Source organism: Mercenaria mercenaria, chromosome 7 (assembly GCF_021730395.1).
Source record: "Mercenaria mercenaria strain notata chromosome 7, MADL_Memer_1, whole genome shotgun sequence".
NCBI classification, from domain to species: Eukaryota; Metazoa; Mollusca; class Bivalvia; order Venerida; family Veneridae; genus Mercenaria; species Mercenaria mercenaria.
The window spans coordinates 3,238,564-3,265,141 of NC_069367.1; the positions used below are offsets into that span (position 1 = coordinate 3,238,564).

Below are 26,578 nucleotides of genomic sequence, written 5' to 3' on the forward strand. Positions count from 1 at the left end.
AACATCCGGGCAAAAACGATGATTAAGTAAAATATATGACCTCAAGAATGTTTTCCGATGATTTGACCCAGTGGCCTACATTTTGATCTAAGAATATCCATTTAACATCCCGTCCGACACCTTACAAAAGGAGCTATTGAGTATTTCGTTTTTTACATGGTATTGCAGGCCAAATTCCTTGCTAACTCATCAAACATATTCACGGAAGCTATATACGCTGTATTTTACGTCTTTAATAACATGATAGTTGTGTTGTATTGTAACAGGTAATTGTCATAAAATTGATATATTTTGAAAATTTATCACACGCTTTTGAAACAATATTTATGAGCATAACATGTAATAACATAGCCGGAAAATCACAGACAATATGTGATGACCAGGCTATCTAAAATATATATAGAAATAAATAGTTATATTCCGGATTAATTGCTAGTCTTCCAAATTGTATCGTAGCCTTAAGTGACTAGCTTGTACATGGTTTGATAGTTTTAGATTCTGAAGCTTGAATGCAGGCAAAATCTTTTAGAGTAACTTTTTGTACTAGTGTTACCTGAATAATTATAGTGTGTAATCATAGTTACCATGCATACATTGATAAAACTCTGAAACATGTTTATGTAATTTTTTAGGTCGAGACTCGATTTTGCCTTTGAAGATGCCATTTGGAAATCATTCAAATGCGAAATACACACGTTTGACCCGAGGTATATACTTTTAAATTTCCATCCCTCTCTTTTGTATTCCATCTACCAAATGTAACGCTACTTTAGTGCTAATGAATTTGCCTTTTTTGCAGAAAATAGCAAGATATTGTGTCCTGTTGTCTTACCGAGGTTAAGCTTATCAAAAATAGTCAGTTGGAATTATTCTTAATTACTCTTATAATTGACACATTTATTTTGCTAACACCTTGTATTCATTAATAAAAACGATAACACTGAGAATAACGCGCTTCCGTAGAAAGTATTACAGGTACAATCACCTTTTTTAATTGATTTCTGTATATTTCTGTGGCCATGTACATTGAATATTTCAAACGTTTTAACACACCACACTCATATACACTGGTGTTATTTTATCGTAAGCATGGAGGCTTACCAGGTAGGAATGAAAGTTAGGTCCTACGTAAAGATGCGTTGTTCTCTTAATATAACAACCAAACAGATCATGCAAGAATTTAAATCTGTAAGTGGTGATTCTTCCGCCTCGAAAGCCACTGTTTATATGTGGTAGGGGTATTTGATGAGGGAGAATCTAGAGTCCATGATTTACCTAGAGAAGGGCGCATAAAACTGCCCCATCTTCTCATAACATTGCTGTTCAATAGCCGAAACTGTGGTCATTTCATCCGATGGGAGTATTTATTAAATTCTGACTGAACGCTTGAAATTATCGAAGGTGGTGTGTTGAAGGTGGGTACCTTTTCTTTTGACCAAAGAGCGAAAGCCCAAATGGTGCAATGTTACAAAAACTTCTAAATTTCTATAAAATGCAGATGAAAGTATTAATAAACTTCTCTCAGGGGATAGGACATGTTGCTTTTATTTCGAGCCTCAGAGGCGGAAAAGCAACAAACAGCGGCTTATGAAAGAACAAGAACGACCAGTTATCGCAAAAGATCTCAATATTGCAAACGGGTTCTTTATACAATTTTCTTCAATTTCAAAGGCCATGTTGTGCAAAAAAAAATGCATCCGGCAGATTTATTTCTAGAAAGTTTAACAGGGACAAGGTTCTAAAATCAGTTAGAAAACATTACGTTAGAGGTCGCCCACAAACTGGTTTATTGAGCTTCTGCCTTATTCATGACAATGCATCTGCACATAAAAGCAATTTTGTACAGGATTATTTTCGTTTGGAAATAAGGAAATGGATAAAAAAACATCTTTACATGTTCTTTTTATAGCAGAAATATCTCTACAAATAAAATAAACATAACGATATTATTGATTTTTTGTTGTTCTAAATGTTTTCAAAGTTTTACATGGTTTAATTTAGAAATTGTTTAATTATTGTCTGAATACAAAGGCAGAGTTTTCCGGAATAACACAACATTGACGTTGTTCAATTTTGCTGCTTAGGCTCATCACATTTCCTCAAAAAGAAGGAGGAAGTATATTTCAGTCAAACAGATTATGGTATTATTGCCCGAGTACTTGTAGAATATGTCAACCCCAGTTTGAAAGCAAAAACTTAGGTTAAAATATCAATTAAGAATCATGCATAATTTACACGGATTGATTTGAACATGTCTCACGGGAATTTCTGGTCCACGTGCAGAACCTGGTACAAATACAACTTCCTTTCACAAACTTATGAAGGAAAGATAACCTTCTTTATATTCTCTATTACCTCCTTTGAAAAGGCATGCTGAAATAAAGATGTGCTCATTTACTATATACTTACAGAAATTCTGTCAAAATACGACTTGAATTTCACAGGTAAATACAAACAGGCAGAAAAAAATCCTAATTGTACCCTGTTAGTGTATGTTGCCGGACTACTTTCATTCTATATACATGGCCAGACACAGTTCTTTAAATAACGCACACAAAAACTTCACTCAGTTCTATTTTAACATCGATAGACATTGAAGATTTTGTTCGATAACAAAACAACAAACAAAAAGGTGGTGGTGTATAATACAACGGTCATTATAACAGTAGCTAGATCTGAAATTTTGTATTCGGCTCCCATGAATATTGTTACGTCTAAGGGTAACAATTCTTGTCACTTAAACTACTTAAGGTAACAGAAAAACAAACCAGAAACTATGAACAATAATAAAGGTTACTATGAAAAGAAACAATTTTAAATACTTTAAAAATATTTACTTGGAGAAAAGTCCAATCTAATATGCAAGAATAGTATAAATCTTGACCTGGCCGGATTTAAATCCAATCAGCGCTAATTCCAAAATATTTCACACACAGTTCAAACTGAATTATATATATTTAAAGAAAATAAATCCTCTTCTCAGACATAAATTTTTAAATCACAATTCTTATGTTAAATGTAAAAATTGGCAATATTTTGTTATTTGAAATACATGGAAGTTTTTCAATAAAATTTGACTGTTAGTTTTGCCGTGTCCTGAGACATCTTCTTATTTTAAGGATCATGCAAGGTTCCAGCTTTTTCTTGTATCATCAAGAATAAAAAGAAGATTCTGGAAATGTTCAGAATAACCCAGACTTTAGAATAGTGTAAACGCCCTGTTTGTAGAACCTTCTAGAAAACCAAAGTATAATGGTATAAATAACTTATTGACATACTTGATCCCTCTTGATATTAACATGGAGATTTTTTAACGGTAAATATGTTCTACATCTACATCAGGTTGAGATTGGTAGCCCTGGAGAAGTTTCCTTTAAGTGTCATTTTTCATTAACTCGTTGTTGATCTTGCAGCATTTCAATCATTATAATTTGCTCTGAAGTGCTAGGCATTGAATAATAACACCTGTATAAATTCTTGTGGCCATTCACTGATATTTTCTCTGTGGAAACTCATCTATCTATCTGGGAACCTAATTGGGTAATTCTGCATTTACTGTACAGAATTGAATACACATCATTAAAATACTAAAAGTCCTAGTGCATTGAGTGACTGCTGCATTGGCCCTTTACAAAGATTGTACAAATATACTGTTTCATAATAAATTCACAGGCAGAATCAGTACATATATGTAAAAGACAACTTCCTAATTTAAAAATAGTCTTCTTTTTTAACAGAACTTTTCCATCAGTACAAAAATGCAATGACCCTAGATGTACTTCATGTATTAGTATCATTGAAGGGTCTTCTTTCAGATTAAAAAATAGAATATTTCATGTTAAAGTAAGTATGGACTACACTGTTCAAAATGTACTATATGTACTGGTTTGTAATGGGTGTAATGAATTTTATATTGGTCAAACAGGAGATAAACTCAGAAATAGAAGGACAGTACATGACCAACAAATAAGAGACCCATCTACAAGACAATAACCTTTAAGTACACATTTAGATATATGCTCCAAAACCGTCCCAAAATGTTCAATAATTCCTTTTTACAAATTTCATAGTAATGATGTTTCAGCTAGGTTATTTAAAGAACGCTATTTTATTGACATTTTCAAACCAAAACTTAGCAATTACGCATTTTCTGACGCCATATTGTATTATTTGCCAAGAGGAGTAAATAAACAAAACCGGTTGGCAAGTATTAAGTAACCCATATATTGCTATTTATATTTTCATTACTCAAAAATATTTCTAATTCCAAAACTGTTTTGAAGTTTGCCTATTTTATAACTCTGTTTGCAAACTATCGTAGAGATGGTACCTATCCAAGAACATCTAAGGGAAACAACTCTGAATTGACCAATAAACTGAAGCCAACATAAAACATTGGTCAAAAGTGAAAGAAAAATCAAATAGGTCCTTTTCCCAACAACAGAACAAGCAGACAAAATATGACCTACATTTGTTTAAATCTCTTTGTACTCAATATACAACATGCACACTTTTCTCATGGCTTACACTGGCAGTTATTGTATAAGTTGTAGTGAGGCCCTGATAGAAAGTTTAGTAGTGCATGACAAAAAAGTAAAATAATGCAGAAATTTTACGACATTAAGAAACGTTATTACGAGGGATGTTCCAAAAATAATGTCATTTGTGTTTTATTTCGCGGAAATCGTGTCATGTGTACACAAAACCACCTCGTGTCGATAGAATGATCACTGAATCGTAACATAGGTAAATATCGCGCTCACACGTTCACTGACCTTGGTACAGTGAACATTGCTTTATAGCGTATTCATTACACTTTACACAAAATGACTGGGAAAAGAGCTGAAAATGTGCTTGAAATTAGGGCCTACATAAAAGGTAGGTCGCTACTCGGCATGAAGCTTGTAGATATTCACCGTGAGGTGTGCGACATTTATGGGGAGGGTCAAATGTCTCATAGATCTATTTGTAGGTGGGTAGCTAAACTTAGAACCGGGCAGCAGCAACTCAAAGATGCTGCTCGCACAGATCGTCCTTCAACAACTACGTCGAAAGGTAACATCGAAAAAATCCTCAATTTGCTAAAAAAGGATGCCCGATTCACCTGAAGGCAACTGGCCCAAATGACAAACTTGTCGTTAGCACGAGTTCATGGAATTTTGAAGAAACACCTAAAACTTAGAAAAATAAATGCAAGATGGATACCCCATTTGTTAACAGATGAACAAAAGAGGACCCGTGTAACAATGGCAAAAAAAAACTTCTGAACATGTACCTAAAATACAGCAAAAAGGTTTTTGATAATATAGTTACTGGTAATGAAACCTGGGTTTATTATTTTGAACCAAGGCGGAAGTATTCCAACCGAATTTGGGTCACCAAAAATGCGAGACGCCCAAGTATTGCCAAACGAATACGAACGGTGAAGAAGGTCTTGTATGTATTTTTTTCACTCATTAGGATCCAATCATTCAAATTCCGGTACCAAAAGGCAGTACGGTCATAGGAAAATTCTATAAAAAAAAGTTGTTCTAAGAAAATTGAAGAACTACTACAAAAGTCGCCGCCCTAAAACAGGACTTAAGTACCTCCGACTTTTGCATGATAATGCACCCGCTCACAAGGCACGCATTGTGACCGAGTTTTTGGAGTCAGAGAAGGTTACCGTCCTTCCACATCCTCCGTTTTCGCCAGACCTGGCCTCCTGCGACTATTTTCTGTTTCCCAAACTTAAATATCATCTGTCTGGAAAGAGATACAACTCGAGAAATGCCCTTGGATCTGCTGTTTATTAGTATCTGATGGGTGTTCCCATAGAAGAGTATGAACAATGCTTCCAAAAGAGGACTGACCGGCTCAAAAGGTGTATTCAGGCTGACGGAGAGTATTTTGAAGGGCAGAGCAAGTTAAAATGATCAGAACATTTGCAGTATAGGAGAACCGATGCAAGTGACATTACTTTTGGAACACCCCTCGTAGGTTTTGATCTTTTAGCTAAATTTATTTATTGTTCTCAATGATGATACCTTGGTTTACACAAAATTTATATATTAAAATGTAAATGTATATATCCAACAATGAGAAATTACAAAAAACGTTAAATTGGTATCACGTTTGTGTAACAACGTACTTATGCGTTAGTCATTTTGAAGCATTTCTCTTACTGTTCATGAGTACTTTGCTGCAAATAATGTAACACAAAAAGTCATCGTCATCAAATAGATTTACTACATTTTAAGGTAGTAGTTGTAATTACATTTTAAGGTAGCTGACAGGTAATGACTCTCTGCAATGTATTTTAAGCAATTCAGCATTCTCTGGATGGAACTATCACGATCATTGCTTTCCCTGAAAAACGAATAAATGCTGAAAATGCATATGGAGATTACTTTATTTGATGATTTTCGTTACAGGTCAACTACGTTAAACAAACTATAAGGTGTTTTATTTATTGTTGTAAACAAAGAAAGCGGGTAACTTCAGATATCAACATTAATTTACAAGTTAAACTGTTTACACAAGATTTTTGCTGGGGCCTCTCATTTACAATTATATCAACAATTATCACCTGAATTGAGTGCATTCATGAGCGGACAATATTGATGGTAAAATGGTGTAGAGGTTTGTTTACATTATAAAATCTTTAATAACTTCTTTCAGGTAAATTTTTGGTATGGTTTTGGTAAGCTTATAATAAAGAGCATGTCATTCTCTTTCACTAAGATTTTTTTCATGAGTTTTAGACTCTTTGCTTGTCTTGGATTTTGACTTTATTAAAAGACAAAAGGAAGTTCAGTATAGGCTCTTTCAAAATGTTGAAAGTAGATTAAACTTACACTGTACTCTATTGAATTTATTTAGCTGTGGAGACTTTTGATATAGACTATAATTGGGGAAATCCTAAAATCATTGAAAAGCGGTCAATACAAGAGTTGTCCATTTTGCTTCAGATATTTTGAGGACGTCATTTTTTAAGTATCAAATATTTCTATCTTTACACGGAGAGGAGGAAAACCATAAATATATTCAGTAAATTGGTGCACTTAGCTATCATTTCACTCTGAAAAAAATCTGTAAAGATGAATTGGATTTTTTTAGGTACCATCTCGTGTTTATGGTCAGATATGTTTAAGTCCCTTGAATGATTAATAAACATAAAAAGATAAAACGTTAATAGATGGCGCATATAACACAATTTTAGCCATGTCGATTTAAAGCTTATGTCAAACAGGCAGTTAGTATCAGTGAGAATGAAGGGCTCAACCAAACATTAACAAAGAAAAGTGAGGATAATTCTGACAAAAAGTGAGGATTTTACACACATTCCTGAGCAACCCAGTTATTTTCACTTGAAACAGAAAACATTATATCATTATCCCACCTCCACCTTTTACGGTTTATTTCTCAACTTCTCGGATAAATCATAACTAATTATTCAAATCTACATCTTACTTTTAGAAACAAGTATAATATCTAACGTAACTGTCTTGTTGTATTATATTGAATAAACATCTGAAATACGCATTTTTCTTCTTAAACATTAAACATAAAGGCGCCGATTATATACCCCTAGAAAATCTGAACGAAGATAGTTCGGCTACACATGAGCTTATATAATGCGTGTTCTTGTTATTTAGTGAAAACATCATTCCACAATAGAAACTTTTAATCAAAGAAATCGGTTTCTTATTTAAATAGTTACGCCCAGGTTGACAAATATAATAAAATACATATTTCTATGGCGGCTAACAACATATTACCCACGATTGTTATTATTATACTCAGGTTTCTTATATTTCATTCGTTTTACTCTTTTTTTTCTAAAGTGGTATTGTATATTCTTGTAACTAATAAAACAAATTCTGGGACCCTAACATAATCCGTAATAGTATTAATAACATAACAGAATTGTTATTTACGTTTTTTTTTTCTTTTTAAGCCGCTGTGCGTGTTCATATTAATAGTTGCATTTTCTATGGTTTATAGATTACTTCTTTAAATTTAATTTCATTCGTCTTTTAATTCTATTTCATTCGTTTAACTTTCCCCATTAAATGGTTTTAGTATATTCCTTTAATTGATTTTAATTAATATTTTTATCTGCCGTGCGTTATTTTCAATGTTTGTTTTGATATCTGCGTTTTTGTAATTTAAACATCCCCCAACTAATTCGACAACTTTCTTTCTAGATAAAAATATTTTATAGGTCTCTTCTTAATTTTTTTTTCAATCAGTGCATCAGAATCCTTTCAAGAAATGCATGTTTTAGTAAGCATTGGCGTTTTGTTAAACTAGTGAACAAATGGTATCTTGGAACTTATAAATTCTCCGACGCCCCCTATATATTTCGTTTTAAGCAGATATATAAATCTTAATTGGTCATTTCAGGCAATCGAACAAAGTTTATCATACATTTTCTTTTCCAGCTGCTTTTTTCAGGAAAAATACAGGGTTACCAATCAAACGCGCTCTATCTTTTACATAATTGCTATTTTCTACTTTCAAAACACATCGTCACCTTAGCGCAAAAGTAAATAAGTCCTTCTTTAAGTCACTGAGGTGTCGTTGAGGTGACGACATGTTGCTCTTCTGGTAGAATAGGCGATAACAAATCAGAAGCATGCTATTTTTAGATACCTACTTCGACTGAACTGGATGCCTGGCACCTGTCATCAATTAACCTGATCTTATTGAATTCTGTTCAATTAGCATTTATTTATATTAATTGGTCGTGTATAGCGTGGTGTTGATAAACTCGTATGAAATAATGATTTGTAATGCGAACTTGTATCCTCGCGGATCTCACGTATTGGAAAGTCAACTGTTCCGGATCTAATTACATACCTAAGTTCAAACTCTATATCAAACTATATCTCTATAGATTCAGTGTATTTTCTAGATCCAGTTAACTTTCAGAGAGAGAAAATATAGCTTCTCTGGTCCCAATCAGTAAAATAATATTAAAATGTCACTGCTGATTTTTGAGACATGATAACAGGGATTTGAGTTGAATTAGTACGAATGTGTAGTACAATTCGGGTGTGTATAAAGCAGCATCGAAACTAATGTCATTGGGTTAGTGGACTTGCTGCGAAATACGCACGCTCGTTTGTACTGCTAGGCGCTTTGTCGTAAATGGTTTTGATATATTGTGGTGATGATTATTTCGTATAACATCTCTCTACTTATTACAGTATATCAATAACAAAGTCGTCAAGAATTCCTTCCTTCATAAATTACCATCTTATTGGACTCTCTGGAAGAGATTTTGTTCAAACAGAACCTGAAATATGGAGACATCATGACAGACATGTCCGGAAAACGTGGGAGATGCAACGGCTTTCTACAATACTGAGATCGCTTTCCCACACTAACGTAAGTGACATCACAATATAAGGTTACATTTATTTCAATGAGGAACTATTAAACAATTCGCACTATTGAAGGGATAGTGAGTGTTCTTCACAATGCTTGGCTAAAGAATACGGCTTACAGTGTAAGGAAAATTAGGCTAGAAAAAGGAGTTACTTGTTCCATGCATAACAATACTTACCAAAGATCGTGTTAAAGGCACTTGTTCAAATGTATAAGTATGATATTTAAGAAAAAAACAATTGCGAAAAAAGAAATTTTCAAGATAGTTTACAAAATGACGCCAAATAAATCTTGACGAAAATAAATCATAACAATACTTACCAAAGATCGTGTTAAAGGCACTTGTTCAAATGTATAAGTATGATATTTAAGAAAAATCAATTGCTAAAAAAGAAATTTTCAAGATAGTTTACAAAATGACTCAAAATAAATCTTGATGAAATTTTTTTTCGAATTCAGTAAACACTTTCTTTCTGTCAGAAACTGCTGATATAAAAGAGACCTGAGAATTCAGAAATCGTTTTTTATATAAAGAAAAAAATCTTGAATAGTCTGTTCAATATCAAAAAGTCATTAATTGCGTTAGTGAGCAGAAGACAACTGATGTAAAAAATAATAAAGCATAATGTGTATTTTTTTTTTATCAATGTAAATATCATTTTCTGAATCTTTATTTTTTTTAAATTTTTATGCCTGTAATAGTGGTATACAGAAATCGAAAAATCTGTCTGCCTTTGGTCCGTCCATCTGTCCTTGCCTTATATTATGTCAGTTTCAATTCAAATTTATTTATTTCATATGATGCATTCTACATGTTTCTGAAATGTGTGTTATCGTTAGTTGAACTGGAAAAAATGATCACTTGCAGTCTAAAACTACACGAACTGTAAGTGTTATCATTCGTTGCGTTCAAACTCTAACATGATTCGTAACATCACACACTTGTTGTAAAATATTGCAGTTTACACTGAAATAAATAAAAGGTAGGTCAGTTGTTACACTGGGAAAACATAGCTCATTATAAAAGAATTGTGATTTTTACAAAGCCATGTGAATTTTTCAAATCTCCTTCCTTTTATGTGGAAAACAGCCATAAATTCAAATGTTTCGGTTTTTAAAAAATGACTTAAAGCTAACGATGTACGGGGTAACCCCAAAACAATCTACCCTTGTTACCTGTGCTATTACAAATATTTGTAACAAACTTACGGTATTCTCTGGGCAGTTGAGTATGTTTTTAACATTAGTATATACAGCAATCAGGTATGAAATTGACCTCTGCCTTTTGTTCGAGAAAATCCGATTATTTATGGTCATTTAGGTACGTGTAGAATCGCCATGCACAGATATATAGAAATTACTATAATGTTTTCTGGTTTCCATGCACGTTGATAGTTACACATTTACAAATACTATTTCATTTCAGAAAATAATAGACATTCTGAAGATAGATATAGAAGGATGGGAATGGGACGCCTTGCCAAATATGCTTCAGACGGGAGCTGTGAGAAATGTTAAACAACTTTGCATAGAAATACATTTTGGGTTCAGTTTTAAGGAGGTTATCGTAAACGGAACTAAAATGCCGCACCCTCTATTTACAAAAAATACCTGGGGTAATATTTCCATAAAGAATCAAATAAAAATTCTTAGGCAATTATACATTGCCGGATTCAGGATTACCATGTATAGCACAGTTGAATATGGATCAATAACTGTTAAAAGTAGAAAAATATCTACACTGTATGAATTAACATTGATCAATCTAAATTTATTAAATAATTAAAATTGTATTTTTCAGCTTTTGTGTTTCTTACTGTTTTGTACAATTGATATATTTTGTTATCGGTACTAATGGTTCGTTTGTGTGCAAAAGTATTCTTACGCTTTTGAAATTCCAACAACTGATTTAATAAAGATAAGAGTACTAATAGAGATGTACAAGCATAGACCGATGTGAAGATGGACACCAGATTAGCGACTAAAATCGGGGAGTTTCTCAAAGTAATCACCGTAATAAATAAGTAAGAAGCGATAGCTTAAATTATGCATACATTTATTCCTAATTTAAAAGATAAGCCCAATGGATTTCCTCCTGCACACCAAAGCTGCACATATCCTCACAGTAACAGACAACAAACTCCTGGGATTGCGCCACACAAGGCTTACACATTTATATGTCTTTTTTTTGCCTTTGGGGGGTTTTTTTTTCAACGATACTCAAAAATCCCTTTTGATTTCTTTTTATATCGTACACACTTTGGGCCTTTCTTGATTTCTTTTCCCGCACATAAGGGTTTTTAAAACGGGAAATTCCGTTTGGATATTTTTTTCAATTACCAAATACATTTTGCCCGGAAATGCAAATCGCTTTTCCCAATTTTTTACGAAATTACCCCTTTACGTTTGTGGTTTTTTGGGTACCAAAAAAAACCTGATTCAATTAAAATATTTTACCACTGTTATTATGAAAAAGGGTAATTTCTATGGCCTGAATAAAATTCGGTTTGGTTACATGGGTTTTTATTAATTCAAGGCGGTCCCATCTAGGGGCTCAAACAGCCCTTGAAGCTTGGGTCAACGTCCCCGCAACTGTTTGCCAGTTCAATACTTGGAAACCTGAAAATACGTTAAAGTGCATCCAATGCTTTATTTCAGTCTCAATTTACAGCCCCCAAAAACCCAAACTTTCTTGACAAAAACCGGGGGTAGAGGGGGGAGGGGGTTTGGGTTTTGGTTGGGGTTAGGGTTAGGGTTAGGGTTTTGGGTTGGGGTTGGGTTAGGGGAAAGTTGGGGTTGGGGGGGTTTTGGGGTTAGGGTTAGGGTTGGGGGAGGGTTGGGGTTGGGGTTTAAAGGGTTTTAAGGGTTAGGGTTGGGGTTTGGGTAAATTGTTAATCCCGTATAGAGGCCCTGGGGTTTCCTATAAAAAGGCTGGGCCCCCTTTAACGAAAATCCCATATAGGGGTTTGGGCGGTCCCATATAGTGGTTTTGCACACAAAGGCCCGCTCCTATATAGTGGCTTGGGGGTTCCAAATTCAAAGGCCCCGGTTGACATGTAGGCAAAGCGGTTGACCTTGACCTTGGATGTCCTCGCCCCCTTAATTTCGGACATTTTGGGCGTGCTCTTTCAAGGGTAGGTGCCCTTTTTTGGGGTTTGGGGGTAAAACAAAAAAGTTGCCAAATAGGGACCAGATTTTTCAAACCCCTTTTGGTACTATTTTAGGGGTTTTGGGGGCCCGCCCTATAAAAAGGCTTTTCTACAATTGTCTCCCTTCAAATTGTTCCCCTTAAATTGAAAGGGGGTAGAATTACTCCTATAAAAAGGGCCTTCGAAATTAAATTGTCTCCCTTAAAATTTTTCCCCCTTTAGTTCCGGGGGGTAAATTTTACCTCCTATAAAAACCCCTAAAAAATTTAAATTCTCTTTGTTTAAACGCCTTTCCCAAACCTCGGGGTAGGTTGCCCTATACAAAGGCCCAATTACTCGGGGGAGACCCCCAACTTGGTTGTGGGGGTTTTGGGGGGGGGTTGGGGCCCGTGGTCGGGGTCGTGGTTGGGGGGGGGGCGTGGTGGGGGTCGTGGTGGGGGTAAAGGGTTTCCGGTTCATGGAAAGTTTCGGGCTGCAAAGGATTTTTAAATTTTTGTAAGAAAAAAAATTTCCCCAAGTCCAAAAGGGGCCTTTTGGGACAAAAATTTGATACATTTGTTTAAAATTTCGACCTGTTTTTTTGAAAATAGATTTAGGGCCCCAAACCCTTTTTTACCCCAATCTTTTTTAAACCACCCTTTGACACTGCAAAAAATATGTGCTACAAAAGGGGAGTAAACGTCCCGTATATGTTGTCCCTAATAACATGTCCAAAGGTCCAAAAAAAAATTAAAGGGGCCCCTTTTGAACTGAAAGGGGAAAAGTTTTGATTTTTGTTTTGTTTTGTTTTGAAAAAGGGCCCTTTTGTATAGAAAGGGTAAGGGGGGGGTAAATCCTGGCAAGAGCCCAACAAATAAAACCTTTTTGAGATTTAAAGTTTGGTGGGCAAAGGCCCTGGCCCTCCGATCGGGAAAAAATTTCTTGGGGGAACCCGATCGACCCACAGGAAAGACTTTAAATCGGCGGAGTTTTGACCTCGACGGTTTGACCCCTTGAGGGATTTTAAGGCCCTTTGAAAGGGGCAAAATTAAGGTAAAATAACACCCTTTTTGGGCTTTTAAAAACCCTTTAAGGGGATTTTTTGTACTCCTCCCCCCGACACCATGGAGGGACTACCGGGACCTCTGGGGTTAGGGTCAGGGGTGATAGACTGTCAAGGTCATGCCTATGGGGGAAACCATGGAAAAACCCTGCTGTTTGTAACATCATTAAAAGGTCTAAGTGGATTTTTTGGAGGGCTTTTTGAAATAGGAAGCCCTTTTGTATAGGAAGCTATCCCCTAAAAACCACCAATTTGCAAAACTTATGGGGCCTTTTGCACGGGAAAGCCCTGTTGGGAAAAACAAAGGGCCTTTGTAGGGGAAAGGCCTTTGTAGGGGAATGCCTTTCCTATATAGGGCCCTTTTAAAAATCCCCTAAAAAGGCCCCTCTCCAAAGAAAAAGGCCCTGTAAAAAAAGAAAAAGGGTTAATAAATTGGGCCCTTTTTTGGCGGAAGGAAATTTGTGGGGGAAAATGCTTTCCTATATAGAGGCCTTTAAATCACATACAAAGGCCCTCCCTTTAAAAAAAGGGCCCCTTCAAAAAGAAAAAGTGTAATAACGTGGGGGCCCTTTTTGGGGGGAACCCTTTTATGGGAATGAAATTCCAATAGAGGCCTTTAAATAAACATAAAAAGGGCCCTCTCCAAAGTAAAGGCCCGTCAAAAAGACAAAGGGAAATTAAAGTGGGGGCCTTTGTGCGGGAAGGCCTTTGTATGGGAATGCATTCCTATATAGAGGCCTTTAAATCACATAAAAAGGGCCCCTCCCCCCTAGGAAAAGGCCCGGGCCCAAAAAGACAAAGTTAATAAAGGGGGGCCCTTTTGTGGGGGAAGGCCTTTGTAGGGAAAAGAAATTCCTATAAAGGGGCCTTTAAAAATCACATAAAAAGGCCCTCTCCTATGTAAAGGCCCTGCCCAAAAAGACAAAGTGTAATAAAGTAGGGCCTTTGTCCCGGGAAGGCCTTTGTATGGAAGCATTCCTTATAGGGGCCCTTTAAATCACATAAAAAGGGCCCCTCTCCTTTTAAAAGGCCCCCGTCAAAAAGCAAAGTGTAAAAAAGGGGGCCCTTTTGTGGGGGAAAGGGCCCCTTTATTTGGGAATCCCTTTCCTATATAAAGGTTTATTTTTCAAAATTTTAAAGGCCCTTTCCCGTATAAAGGCCTGCAAAAAAAATTTTTAAGTTAATAAGTTGAGGGCCTTAGTACGGGAAAACCCCTTTTTATAAAGGACTGCTTTCCTATATAAAGGCTTTTTTGCCACATAAAAACCCCCCTTTCCCTGTAAAAAGGCCGGGAAACCAAACCCTAACCCTGAACCCAAAGGGGGGGGGAAAATATTAAAGTTAAAAATTTTGGGGGCCTTTTGGGTCCAGGGGCCTTTATATGGGACTGCATTCCTATAAAAAGGCTTTTTTGTCAAAATAAAAAGGGCCCCTTTCCCTTAAAAAGGGCCTGGGCCAAACCCAAAACCCAGAACCCTTCAAATATTAAAGTAAAATAATTTGAGGGCCTTGAAAGGACAGGGTTTGGGGTTTAAAAAAGGCCCTTTTGTCCCAAAAAAGGGCCCTTCCCGTAAAAAAGGCCTGCACCAAACCCTAACCCAAAACCCCAAAACCCCAAAGTTAATGGGTTTGGGGGCCTTTTGCACAAGAAACCCTTTTATATAGGAATGCAGTCCATAAAAAGGCCTTTTAAAATCACATGAAAAGGGCCCCTTTTCCTATAAAAAGGCCCTCAACTATTACACTTAAAGGTTTTTTGTGCAGGCCGGGAACGAATAGAGGGCCTTTTTTTGAAAGGGGACGAATCTGCCCTTTGAAATTGGGCCCGTGGCTGCCTGTCGTGCATGTTTCCCTTTTTCGAAGGAACAAAAAACCACTCTTCCCCCTTTTTAAACCCCCCTTCCTTTTTAAAAATTTTATCAAAAGGGAGCCCTGCTTTCCTATACAAAGGCCCAAAACAATTGTTTTTAACTCCGCCATTGCCGGGTCTTGTGTTTGTGTTTTTTTTTAATCCCTAAAAAATTTTGGGGGAAATTTAAAAAAGTACAAAAGGGTCGTTTCTAGCAGTCAGTTTTTGCTTGGGGTAAGGGGTTATTATCACAGTTTTCTTGTTCATAATGTGTAACCCGAATATTTATATGCCCATAAATAACAATTGGTAAAGTTTAAAAAATTTTTTTATTAACAGTCCCTTCCCAAATTTTTAATTCAATAAGAAATATTTTTCAACCTAAAATTTTTACAGGGGAAAAGAAACCGAACGGTTTCGGTATGACTTTCCTTTTAGAAAAGTCAATTACCCTTAATAACATTTTACAGGGTTTCAAACCCTTTTCCCCTTTAAAACATAAATGAAACGTTTGATATACTATAAGAAAAGCTCTAATCCATTTTAAAAAAAGGGTTTGGGGTTTTGGGTTTGGGTTAGGTTAGGGTTTGGGGTTTGGGTTAGGGTTAGGGTTTGGGTTAGGGGTTTGGGTTAGGGGTTTGGGTTAGTTTTGGGGGGGTTTAGGGGGTTAAGGGGGTTTAGGGTTTAGGGTTTTTGGGTTAGGGTTTAGGGGTTTGGGTTAGGGTTTAGGGTTAGGGTAGGGTTTTTGGGGGGAGGGTTAGGGTTAGGTTTTGGTTAGGGGTTTTGGGTTAGGGTTAGGGTTAGGGTTTGGGTTAGGTTAGGGGGTTTGGTTAGGGTTAGGGTTTTGGGTTTAAAGGGGGGGGTGAGGGGTTTGGGTTAGGGTTAGGTTAGGGTTAGGTTAGGGTTAGGGTTAGGGTTAGGGTTAGGGGTTTGGGTTTGGGGTTTAGGGTTTTTGGGTTAGGGTTTGGGGTTTGGGTTAGGTTAGGTTAGGTTAGGGGGTTTGGGTTAGGGTTTAGGTTTTAGGGTTAGGTTTGGGTTTTGGGTTTTAGGGTTAGGGTTAAAGGGGTTTTGGGTTTTGGGTTAAGGGTTTTGGGTTGGGGTTTGGGTTAGGGTTAGGTTTTGGGTTAGGTTTGGGTTAGGGGGTTAGGGTTTTTGGGTTTTGGGGTTTGGGGGTTTTGGGTTTTTGGGTTTTGGGGTTTGGGTTAGTTAGGGTTAAGGGGTTTGGGTTTGGGTTTAGGTTTTGGGTTAGGGGGGTTTGGGTTAGGGTTTGGGTTAGGGGTTTGGGTTAGGGGTTTGGTTAGGGGGGGGGGGTTAGGGTTTTGGGTTTGGGTTAGGGTTAGGGTTTAGGGGAGGGGTTTGGGTTAAAGGTTTTTGGGTTAGGGGTTTGGGTTAAAGGGGTTTGGGGGTTTGGGGTTAGGGTTAGGATTTTAGGGTTAGGGGGGGTTTTGGTAAGGGGGAGGGGTTTGGGGTTTGGGTTAGGGTTGGGTTAGGGGAAGGTAAAGGGGTTTGGGTTTTGGGGTTTGGGTTAGGGGGAGGGTTAGTTTTAGTTAGGGTTTTTTAAAGGGGTTTGGGTTTTGGGTTTAGGGGGTTAGGGTTAGGTTAGGGTTTGGTTAGGGTTAGGGGTTTGGTTTGGGTTTGGGGTTTTTGGGGAAGGTTTGGGGTTGGTTAAAGGGGTTTGGGTTAGGGTTTGGTTTTGGGTTTAGGGTTTTGGTTCGGGTTAGGTTTGGTTTGGGTTAGGTTTTGGGGTTTTGGGGTTAGGGGGGGGTAAAGGGTTAGGTTTTTGGGGTTTGGGGGAGGTTAGGGAAAAGGTTTTGGGGGGGTTGGGTTTGGGTTAGGTTTGTGGAAAGGGTTTGGAAAAGGGGTTTGGAAATTATAATTTATCTTTTGGGGGGGGTAAAAGGGGGGGGTAAAAGGGCCGGATGGTTTGGACAGGAAGGGAGGGGGGGGTTTTTGGGTTAAAAGGGGGTTGGTTTTTGGGGGAGGGTTAAGGTTTGGGTTGGGGTAAGGGGGTTAGGTTAGGTTAAGGTTAAGGGTTATAGGGGGTTTGGTTGGGTTGGTTGTTTTAGTTTGTTTTTAGGGGTTTTTGGGTTAGGGAATTTGGTTGGTTGGGAATGGATTGGTTGGGTTCGGGTTTTTGAAAGGGTTTAAGGGTTTGGGTTAGGGTTTTTGGGTTTGGGGGGGTTGGGTTTTTGGGGGGGTTAGGGAAAAGGTTAGGGTTTTGGGAATTTTGGGTTAGGGATTTTCGGAAAGGGTTTTGGGTAGGTAAGGGTTTTTAGGGGTTTGGGGTTTGGGTTTTTAAGGGTTGGGGGTAGGGTTGGGTTAAAAGGGTTTGGGTTGGGTTAGGGTTGGGTAGGGGTTTGGGTTTAGGGATAGGGTTGGGGATCGGGGTTTGGGTTTTTGGGTTTGGGTTAGGTTTAAAGGGTGGGTTTGGTTAATTGGGATAAAGGGTTTGGGGTTTTTAAAGGGGTTTGGGAAAAGGTTTTTAAAAGGGGGAGAGGTTTGGGGTTAGGTTGTTTTGGGGTTTGGGTTTTGGGTTTGGGTTTTTGGTTTGGGGTTAGGGGAAAGGGTAAGGTTTTTAGGTTAGGGTTAGTTTTTTGGGGGAAAAGGGGTTGGATTGGGTTGGGTTTTTCCCGGGTTTGGGGGTTTTGGGCGGTTTCCGGGAAAAGTTAGGGAAAAAAGGGGAAGGGAAACGGTTTTGGGTTATTGGTTCGGGGAAAAGGGTTTGGGAAGGTTTAGGGTTTCAAAGGAAGGGGGGTTTAGGGGTTTTGGGTTTTTAAAGGGGGTTTTTTGGGTTTTGGTTAGGGTTGGGTTTTTGGGAAGTTAAGGTTAAGGTTAAGGGGAAGGTTAATTTAATTGGAAGGGAAGGTTTTTTAAGGGAAGGGAATTAAATTGGTTAAGGGGAATGGAATTAAGTTTAAGGAACGTTTAAGGGAATAATTGTTAATTGGGGAAAGGGGTTTTGGGAAAAAATTGGCGGTTTTTGGATTGGGAGGGGTTAATAAGGGTTTTAAAGTTAAAAATTAAAGGGGAAGTAAGGTCGGGGTTAGTTTTTAAGGGTTTTTAAAAGGGAAGGAATTAATTGTTAATTTAAGGGTTACGGGAAAAAAGGGTTAAGAAGTTTAGGGGAAGGGAAGGTTTAATTTTCGGGAAGGAAGGTTTGGGGTTTTTGGAAGGTTTTTGGTTAAGGGGAAGGGTTAATTTTTTGGGTTTTTTAATTTAAGGCGTGTAAAAGGGTTCGGGTTCGGGGTTTAATTAACTTAAGGTTCTGGAAGGGAAGGTTTAAATTTTTTCTTTTTTTTTTCTTAAGGTAAATTTAATTTAAGGGGTTTAAGGGGTATTAAGTTAAAATTGAGTAAGGGGTTTCGGGAATTTAATTTAAGTTAAGGTAGGGGTTCTTTAAAAGGGCGGTTTTCGGCTTTTCGGAACGGAATGGAATACCGGTTTAATTCGGGAACGGGTTTAATTTTAACTTTTCTTTTAACTTTAACGGGAATTTAAGGAAGGTTTAAATTTTAAATTTTAAGGGTTTTTAAGGGAATCTTTAATTTTCGGCCCGGAAAGGGGAAAGGGAAGTTTCTTAACTTTAATTTAAAGGTTCTTGGGGAAGTGAAAAGGGTTTAATTCGGATTTCGGTTAAAGGGAAGGGGTTGGGCGGGGGGGAACTTTAAATTTAATTTTTTTTAAAGTTCGGTTAATTCTTTCATTTTGGCCCGGGGTAATTAAAAGGTTGGAACCTTTAATGGTTTTAACGGGGAATTTAATTGGGTTCTTTTTTCTTTAAAAAGGAAAATTCGGAAAAATTTTATTAACGGGAAATTTAAAAGTTAAGGGACTTTATTTAATTTTCCTTTTAAAAAGGAAAATTTTTTTTTTCTTTTAATTTTAAACGGAAAGGGATCTTGGAATGAACCCGGGACGGGGTTCTTTTAAAGGAAGGGGTTTAATGTTTAAAATTTAACGGGAACGGGGGGGAACGGGAAAGGGGGAAAGTTCGGGTATTCGGGAAAAAGGAACCCGGGAAAGGGTTTTCGGGGAAAGGAACTTTAAAATTTCATAATTTAAAGGGATCGGGAAGGGGTTAATTTCGGAAAGGGTTTTTTTAAGTTTGGGAAGGGTTCATTAAAAGGAAAATCCGGGGTTCGGGTTTTAATGTAAGGAAGGTAAATTTTAAACGGGAACGGGCGGGGAAGGGAAAGTAAAGGAATGGAACGGTTCCCTTTAAAGGGGAAATTTAATGGGTTTTTAAGGGGAAGGAACTTTAAGGGAACGGGAAAATTTTGGGTTAAATTTCTTGGGGAAAGTTAATTTTAAGTTCCGGGTTCGGTAAGGGGGTTTTTAAGGGGAAAGGAAAGGTACTTTTAATTTGAACGGGGAAACCCCCCTTTAATTTAAAATAATTGGGGAAGGGAAAATTTGGGTTTCGGAAAGGGGTTTTTAAAGGGTTTTTGTTCGGTAATTTAATTTAAGGGTTTCTTTTCTTTAACGGGTTCGGGGGTTTTGGGAAAGGGAATTTAACGGAATTGGGGTTAAGTTTAAAATTCGGTGTTCGGGGTTAAGGGGAATTAGGAAATGGAATTTCTTCCCTTTCGGGAACCGGGGAAATTGAACGGTATCGGGAACGGGAACGGAACGGGGAAAGGGAACGGGAATTAAAAACGGGAAACCCCCAACCCCCAACCCCCCCCGGGGGGGGGAAACGAGGGGGTCAAAACCCCAAAACCCCCAAACCCCCCTAATCCCCCCACCCAACCCCCCAAAACCCCCCCCCCCCCCCACCCCCCCCCAAAACCCCCCACCCCCAAACCCCAACCCCCACCCCCAAAACCCCAAACCCCCCCCCCCCCCCAACCCCCCCCCCAAAACCCCCCCCCACCCAACCCCAAAACCCCCCCCTCCCCCCCAACCCTAACCCTCCCCCCCCCCCCCCCCACCCCCACCCCCTCCCCCCCAAAACCCCCCCCCCCCCAACCCCCAAACCCCCCCCCCCCCCCCCCCCAACCCCAAAACCCAAAACCCCCCCCCCAAACCCTACCCCCCCCCCAACCCCCCAAAACCCCCAAAAACCCAAAACCCCCAACCCTAACCCAAAACCCCCAACCCCCACCCCCCCCCCCCCCACCCCCCAAAACCCCAAAAACCCAACCCCCAACCCCCAAAACCCCCCCAACCCCTCCCCACCCCCTAAAACCCCCAAACCCTACCCCACCCCCTAAACCCAACCCAACCCCACCCCCACCCCCCCCCCCACCCCCCCCAACCCCCCCCCCACCCCCCACCCTAAAACCCCCCACCCACCCCCCCCCCAACCCCCCCCCCACCCCCCCCCAACCCCAAACCCCCCAAACCCAAAACCCCACCCCCCAACCCCAAAACCCCCCCCCTACCCCAACCCCAACCCCCCCAAACCCAACCCAACCCCCCCCCCTACCCCTCCCCCCCCACCCCCCCACACCCCTCCCCCAAAACCCCCCCCCCACCCCCTCCCCCTAACCCAAACCCCACCCAACCCCCCCCCCCTAACCCTAACCCCCACCCTCCCCCAAACCCACCCCCCTAACCCCCCCCCAACCCAAACCCCAAACCCCCCCCCCAACCCCCAAAACCCCCCCCCCCCCCACCCCCTCACCCCCCAACCCCAAACCCCCCACCCTCAAACCCCCCCACCCCCACCCAACCACCCAAAACCCCAAACCCCCACCCTAACCCCCCCCCCCCCCAACCCACACCCTCCCCCCACCCCTAACCCCAAACCCCCAACCCCCAACCCAACCCCCACCCCTCCCCTCACCCCCCCCAAAACCCCTAACCCCCCCCAACCCTCCCCCAAACCCACCCCCCCCCAAACCCAACCCCCTAAAACCCAACCCTCACCCCAAAAACCCCAAAACCCCCCCCCTCCCCCCCCACCCCCAACCCCCCAAACCCCACCCCAACCCCCAAACCCACCCCCCAACCCCCCCCCCCCTAACCCTCCCCCCAAACCCCAACCCCCCCCTCCCCCCCAACCCTAACCCAAACCCAACCCCCCACCCCCCAACCCCTTCCCCCCAACCCAAAACCCCTAACCCCCCCCCAAAAACCCAACCCCAAACCCAAACCCCACACCAACCCCAACCCCAACCCACACCCTCCCCCCCTAAACCCCCACCCAACCCAAACCCCCCCCCCCCCTAACCCCCCCCCCTAACCCCCCCCCCCCCCTAACCCCAAACCCCACCCTAACCCAACCCCAAAAACCCCCCCCCTAACCCCCCCCTAACCCCCCAAACCCCCACCCCAACCCAAAACCCAAACCCCCCCCAACCCTCCCCTAAACCCCCCCCCAACCCCTAACCCTAACCCCCCTCACCCCACCCCAAACCCCAAAACCCCCCCCCAAAAACCCCAAAACCCCACCCCCACCCCAACCCCCCAACCCCTACCCCAAAACCCCCCAACCCCAAACCCCCACCCAACCCCCCAAACCCAACCCCCCCCCCTCACCCCCCCCTAAACCCCACCCCAACCCCCCCCAAACCCCAACCCAAACCCTAACCCCCCACCCCTAACCCTACCCCAACCCTCCCCCTCCCCCTCACCCCAAAACCCTCAACCCCAAACCCCCCCCCCCAAACCCCCCCCCAACCCCCCCACCCCCAACCCCCACCCCAACCCAAACCAAAACCCCCCCCCCCCTCCCCCCACCCCCAACCCAAAACCCAAACCCCCCCCCTCCCCCCCCCTAACCCCCAAAACCCAACCCTCCCCCAAACCCAACCCCCCCCCCCCACCCCAACCCTCACCCAAACCCCAACCCCAACCCCCCCCCCCCCCAAAACCCCAACCCCCCAAACCCCAACCCAAAACCCCAACCCCCCAAAAACCCCCCCCTCCCCCCAAACCCCCCCCAACCCCCCACCCCCTCCCCCACCCCCAACCCCCCCCAAACCCCACCCCCCCCTAAACCCCCAAAACCCACCCCCCAAAACCCCAACCCAAAACCCCAAAAACCCAAAACCCCCCCCAACCCTAAAACCCAAAAACCCCCCCCCCTCCCCCAACCCCCCCAAACCCCCCAACCCCAAAACCCCCCAACCCCCAAAACCCAACCCCAAAACCCCCCCCACCCCCTAACCCCCCTAACCCCCCACCCACACCCTACCCCCAAACCCAAAAAACCCCACCCCTCCCCCCCCCCCTCAACCCCCACCCCAAAAACCCCAACCCCAACCCCCCCCCTACCCCCACCCCAAACCCCCACCCCCAAAACCCAAACCCAAAACCCCACCCCCACCCCCAACCCCCCCCCCTAAACCCCCCCCCTAAACCCCCCCAACCCTACCCCCCCAACCCCAAACCCAAACCCCCCAAACCCCCAACCCCCCCCCCTTAAACCCCCACCCCAACCCCCAAACCCCACCCCCCCCCCCCCAAAACCCCACCCCCCAACCCCAAACCCCCCAAAACCCCCCCCCTCCCCCCAACCCCAAACCCCCCCCCCCCTAACCCCCAACCCTACCCCCCCACCCCAAAACCCCCCCCCCTCCCCCTCCCCCCCCCACCCCCAAACCCAAACCCCACCCCCTCCCCCCTAACCCCCCCCCTAACCCCCAAAACCCAAACCCCCCTTAAACCCCCAAAACCCCCCCCCCAAACCCTAACCCACCCCCAAACCCCCAAACCCCCCCCCCCCCCCCCCACCCCAACCCCCCCCCCCCCCCCCCCACCCCCCCCCCCCCCCCCCACCCCCTCCCCCAAACCCCCCCCCCCCCCCCCCACCCTCCCCCCCACCCCCAAACCCCCAACCCCCCACCCCCCAAAACCCCCCCCCCCCCCTCCCCCCCCCCTCCCCTAAACCCCCCCCCCACCCCCTCCCCCCCCCCCAAACCCCCCCCAAACCCCCCCCCCCCCCCCAAACCCCCCCCCCACCCCCACCCCCTCCCCCAACCCCCCCCCCCACCCCCCCCCCCACCCCCACCCCCCCCCAAAACCCCCCCCCCCCCCCCCAACCCCCCCCCCCACCCCCCCCCCCAAACCCCCCAACCCCCCAAAACCCCCCCCCCCAAAACCCCACCCCCCCAAACCCCAAAAACCCCCCCCCCCCCCCCCTCCCCCCCCCCCCACCCCCCCCCCACCCCACCCCCACCCCCCCCCCCCCCCCAAACCCCCCCCCCCCCCCCCCCCTCCCCCAAACCCCCCACCCCCTCCCCCAAACCCCCCCCCCCCCCCCCCACCCCCCCCCCAAAAACCCCCCCCTCCCCCCCCCCCCACCCCCCCCCCCAAACCCCCCCCCCAAACCCCCCCCCCCCCCCCCACCCCCAAACCCCCCCAAAACCCCCCACCCCCAAAACCCCCCCCCACCCCCCACCCACCCCCCCCCCCACCCCCTCCCCCCCCCCCAACCCCCCCCCCCAACCCTCCCCCAAAACCCCCCCCCCCCCCACCCCCCCTCCCCCTCCCCCAAACCCCCCCCCCCCACCCCCACCCCCAAAACCCCCCCCCCCCCCCAACCCCCCCCCCCCCCCCCACCCCCACCCCCCCCCCACCCCCAAAACCCCCCCCCCCCCCCCCCACCCCCACCCCACCCCCCACCCCCCCCCCCCCCCCCCCACCCCCTACCCCCCCAACCCAACCCCCCCCCCCTCCCCCCCCCCCCACCCCCCCCCCCACCCCACCCACCCCCTCCCCCCCAAACCCAAACCCCCAAAAACCCCCCCCCCCTCCCCCCTCCCCCCCCCCCCCCCAAACCCCACCCCCCCCCCCTCACCCCCCCCCACCCCCAAACCCCCCCCCCCCACCCCCACCCCCACCCCTCCCCTCCCCCCCCCCCAAACCCCCCCCCCCCACCCCCACCCCCCCCCCCCACCCCCACCCCCCCCCCCCCCCCCCTCCCCCCAAACCCCCCCCCCCCCCCCACCCCCCACCCCCCCCCCCACCCCCCCAACCCCCCCCCCCACCCCCTCCCCCCCCCACCCCCAACCCCCCCCCCCCCCCCACCCCCACCCCCAAAACCCCACCCCCAACCCCCCCCCCTCCCCCCCCCCCCAACCCCCCCCCCACCCCCACCCCCCCCCCCCAACCCCCCCCCCCCCCCCCCAAACCCCCCCCCCCCCCCCACCCCCCCCCCCAAACCCCCCCCCCCAACCCACCCCCCACCCCCCCCCCCCCAACCCCCCCCCCCCCCCCCCCTCCCCCCCCCCAACCCCCCCCCCCCCCAAACCCCCCCCCCCTTTTTAAACACCCGGACTTTTAACAAATTTTTAAACGTAATTTTCAAACGTTTTTATTAAAAATTTAAGGGGCTTTTTAACTTTTAAAAAATTTTATTAATTGTAATTGACAAAACTAAAAGGAAATCCTACTCGATAAAAAGTTCCGGGTACGTTTTCCCCCTTGAAATTTTTGGTAAAAAATTTCTTAAATTTAATTAATACCTACACGCCCGTTAATAAAACAATTTTAAACCCTTTTCCAATTGGTTTTTATGAGGCAAAATTTTAAAATCCTGGTTAAAAACCCTTATAAAAAGCACACGGATAAAACCGCTTAAAACCCAACTAACCCCTGACTGCTAGAAACGACCATTTAGCTACTTTTTTAAGGGCCCCAAAAAAAAGAGGGGAAAAAAATTTAAAAAACAAACCCCACCGCCCCGGGAATGGCGGGGTTAAAAACAAATTTTCTAGGGCCTTTGAAAAGGCAAAGCCCGTTTTCCGTGTGATAAAGTTTAAAAAAGGAAGGGGGTTTAAAAAGGGGAAAAGTGGTTTTTTTAGTTCCTTTTCGATAAAGGGATCATGCACCACAGGGAGCCACAGCCAAATTGCCCGGGGAATTCGTCCCCCAACAAAGGCCCTCTATCGGTTCCCCGGCCTGCACAAAACCTTCAAGGTAAAACGTTAGGGGCCTTTTTATAGGAAGGGGCCTTTGCAGTGATTTAAAGGGCCCTTTTTAAAAAGGAATGCATTCCTTTTTATAAAGGCTTTCCTTTTGGGAAAGGCCCCCAAACCAATTTTCACTTAGGGTTCTGGGGTTTTGGGGTTTGGGGTTTTGGGGCAGGCCTTTATACGGGGAAAGGGGCCCTTTTTTTGGGACAAGGGGCCTTTAAAACCCCCAACCCGGCCTGTGCAAAGGCCCCCCAAAAATTTTTATACTTTAAAAACGAAGGGTTTTGGGTTTTGGGTTTGGCCCCGGGCCTTTTTAAAGGGAAAGGGGCCCTTTTTATGTGACAATAAAGCCTTTAAAAGGAATGCAGTCCCCCATATAAAGGCCCCCTGTACCCAAAGGCCCTCAAAATTTTTATACTTTAATATTCTTAGGGTTTTAGGTTAGGGGTTTTTTCCAGCCTTTATACAGGAAAGGGGGGCCCTTTGGGATGAGGGCAATAAAGCCTTTTTATAGGGGAAAGCAGTCCTATAAAAGGGTTTCCCGTACTAAGGCCCTCAACCCTTTTACACTTAAAGTTTTTTGGGGCAGGCCTTTTTTTAAAAGGGGAAAAGGGGCCCTTTTTATGTGACAATAAGCCTTTTTTAGATTGCTTTCCCATATAAAGGCCCCCTTTCCCCCACAAAGGGCCCCACTTTATTACCCTTTTGGGCTTTTTGACAGGGGGCCCTTTTCATAGGAAAAAAGGGCCTTTGTAAGTATTTTTAAAAGGGCCCCTTAAAAGGAAAGCATTCCCCTACAAAGCCTTCCCGCCAAAGGCCCTCACTTTTTTACACTTTTTCTTTTTGACAGGGGGCCTTTAAAATAGGGGGAGGGCCTTTGTTGTATTTAAAAGGGGCCCCTATATAGGGAAGGGATTCCCATACCAAAAGGGCCCTTCCCCCCCCAAAAGGGCCCCCACTTTATTACACTTTTTCTTTTGACAGGGGGCCCTTTTCATAGGAAGGGGCCTTTTTTATTGGAAATTTTAAAAGGGCCCCCTTAAAAGGGAAAGCATTCCCATACAAAGCCTTCCCCACCAAGGCCCTCACTTTAATTTTCACTTTGTCTTTTTGACAGGCCCTTTTCATAGGAAAAGGGGCCCTTTTTTGTTTATTTAAAAAAGGGCCCTAAATAGGGAAAGCATTCCCATACAAAGGCCCTTTCCCGCCCCAAAAAGGCCCCCCACTTTAATTTCACTTTTTCTTTTTTTACGGGCCATTTCAAAGGAAAGGGCCTTTTTTATTGATTTAAAGGCCTCTA

General features: G+C 43.9%; 1 protein-coding gene across 1 annotated transcript; it reads left to right on the top strand.

The window, feature by feature from the left end:
* The first annotated feature begins 1,089 nt into the window (after nucleotides 1-1,089).
* On the top strand, nucleotides 1,090-24,647 carry LOC128558739 (basic proline-rich protein-like). Its single transcript, XM_053548917.1, has 5 exons — nucleotides 1,090-1,188; nucleotides 10,802-10,942; nucleotides 21,307-21,416; nucleotides 23,076-23,426; nucleotides 23,486-24,647. The coding sequence occupies exons 1-5, from the start codon at nucleotides 1,090-1,092 to the stop codon at nucleotides 24,645-24,647; spliced, it is 1,863 nt and encodes a 620-aa protein (XP_053404892.1).
* Nucleotides 24,648-26,578: the final 1,931 nt, after the last annotated feature.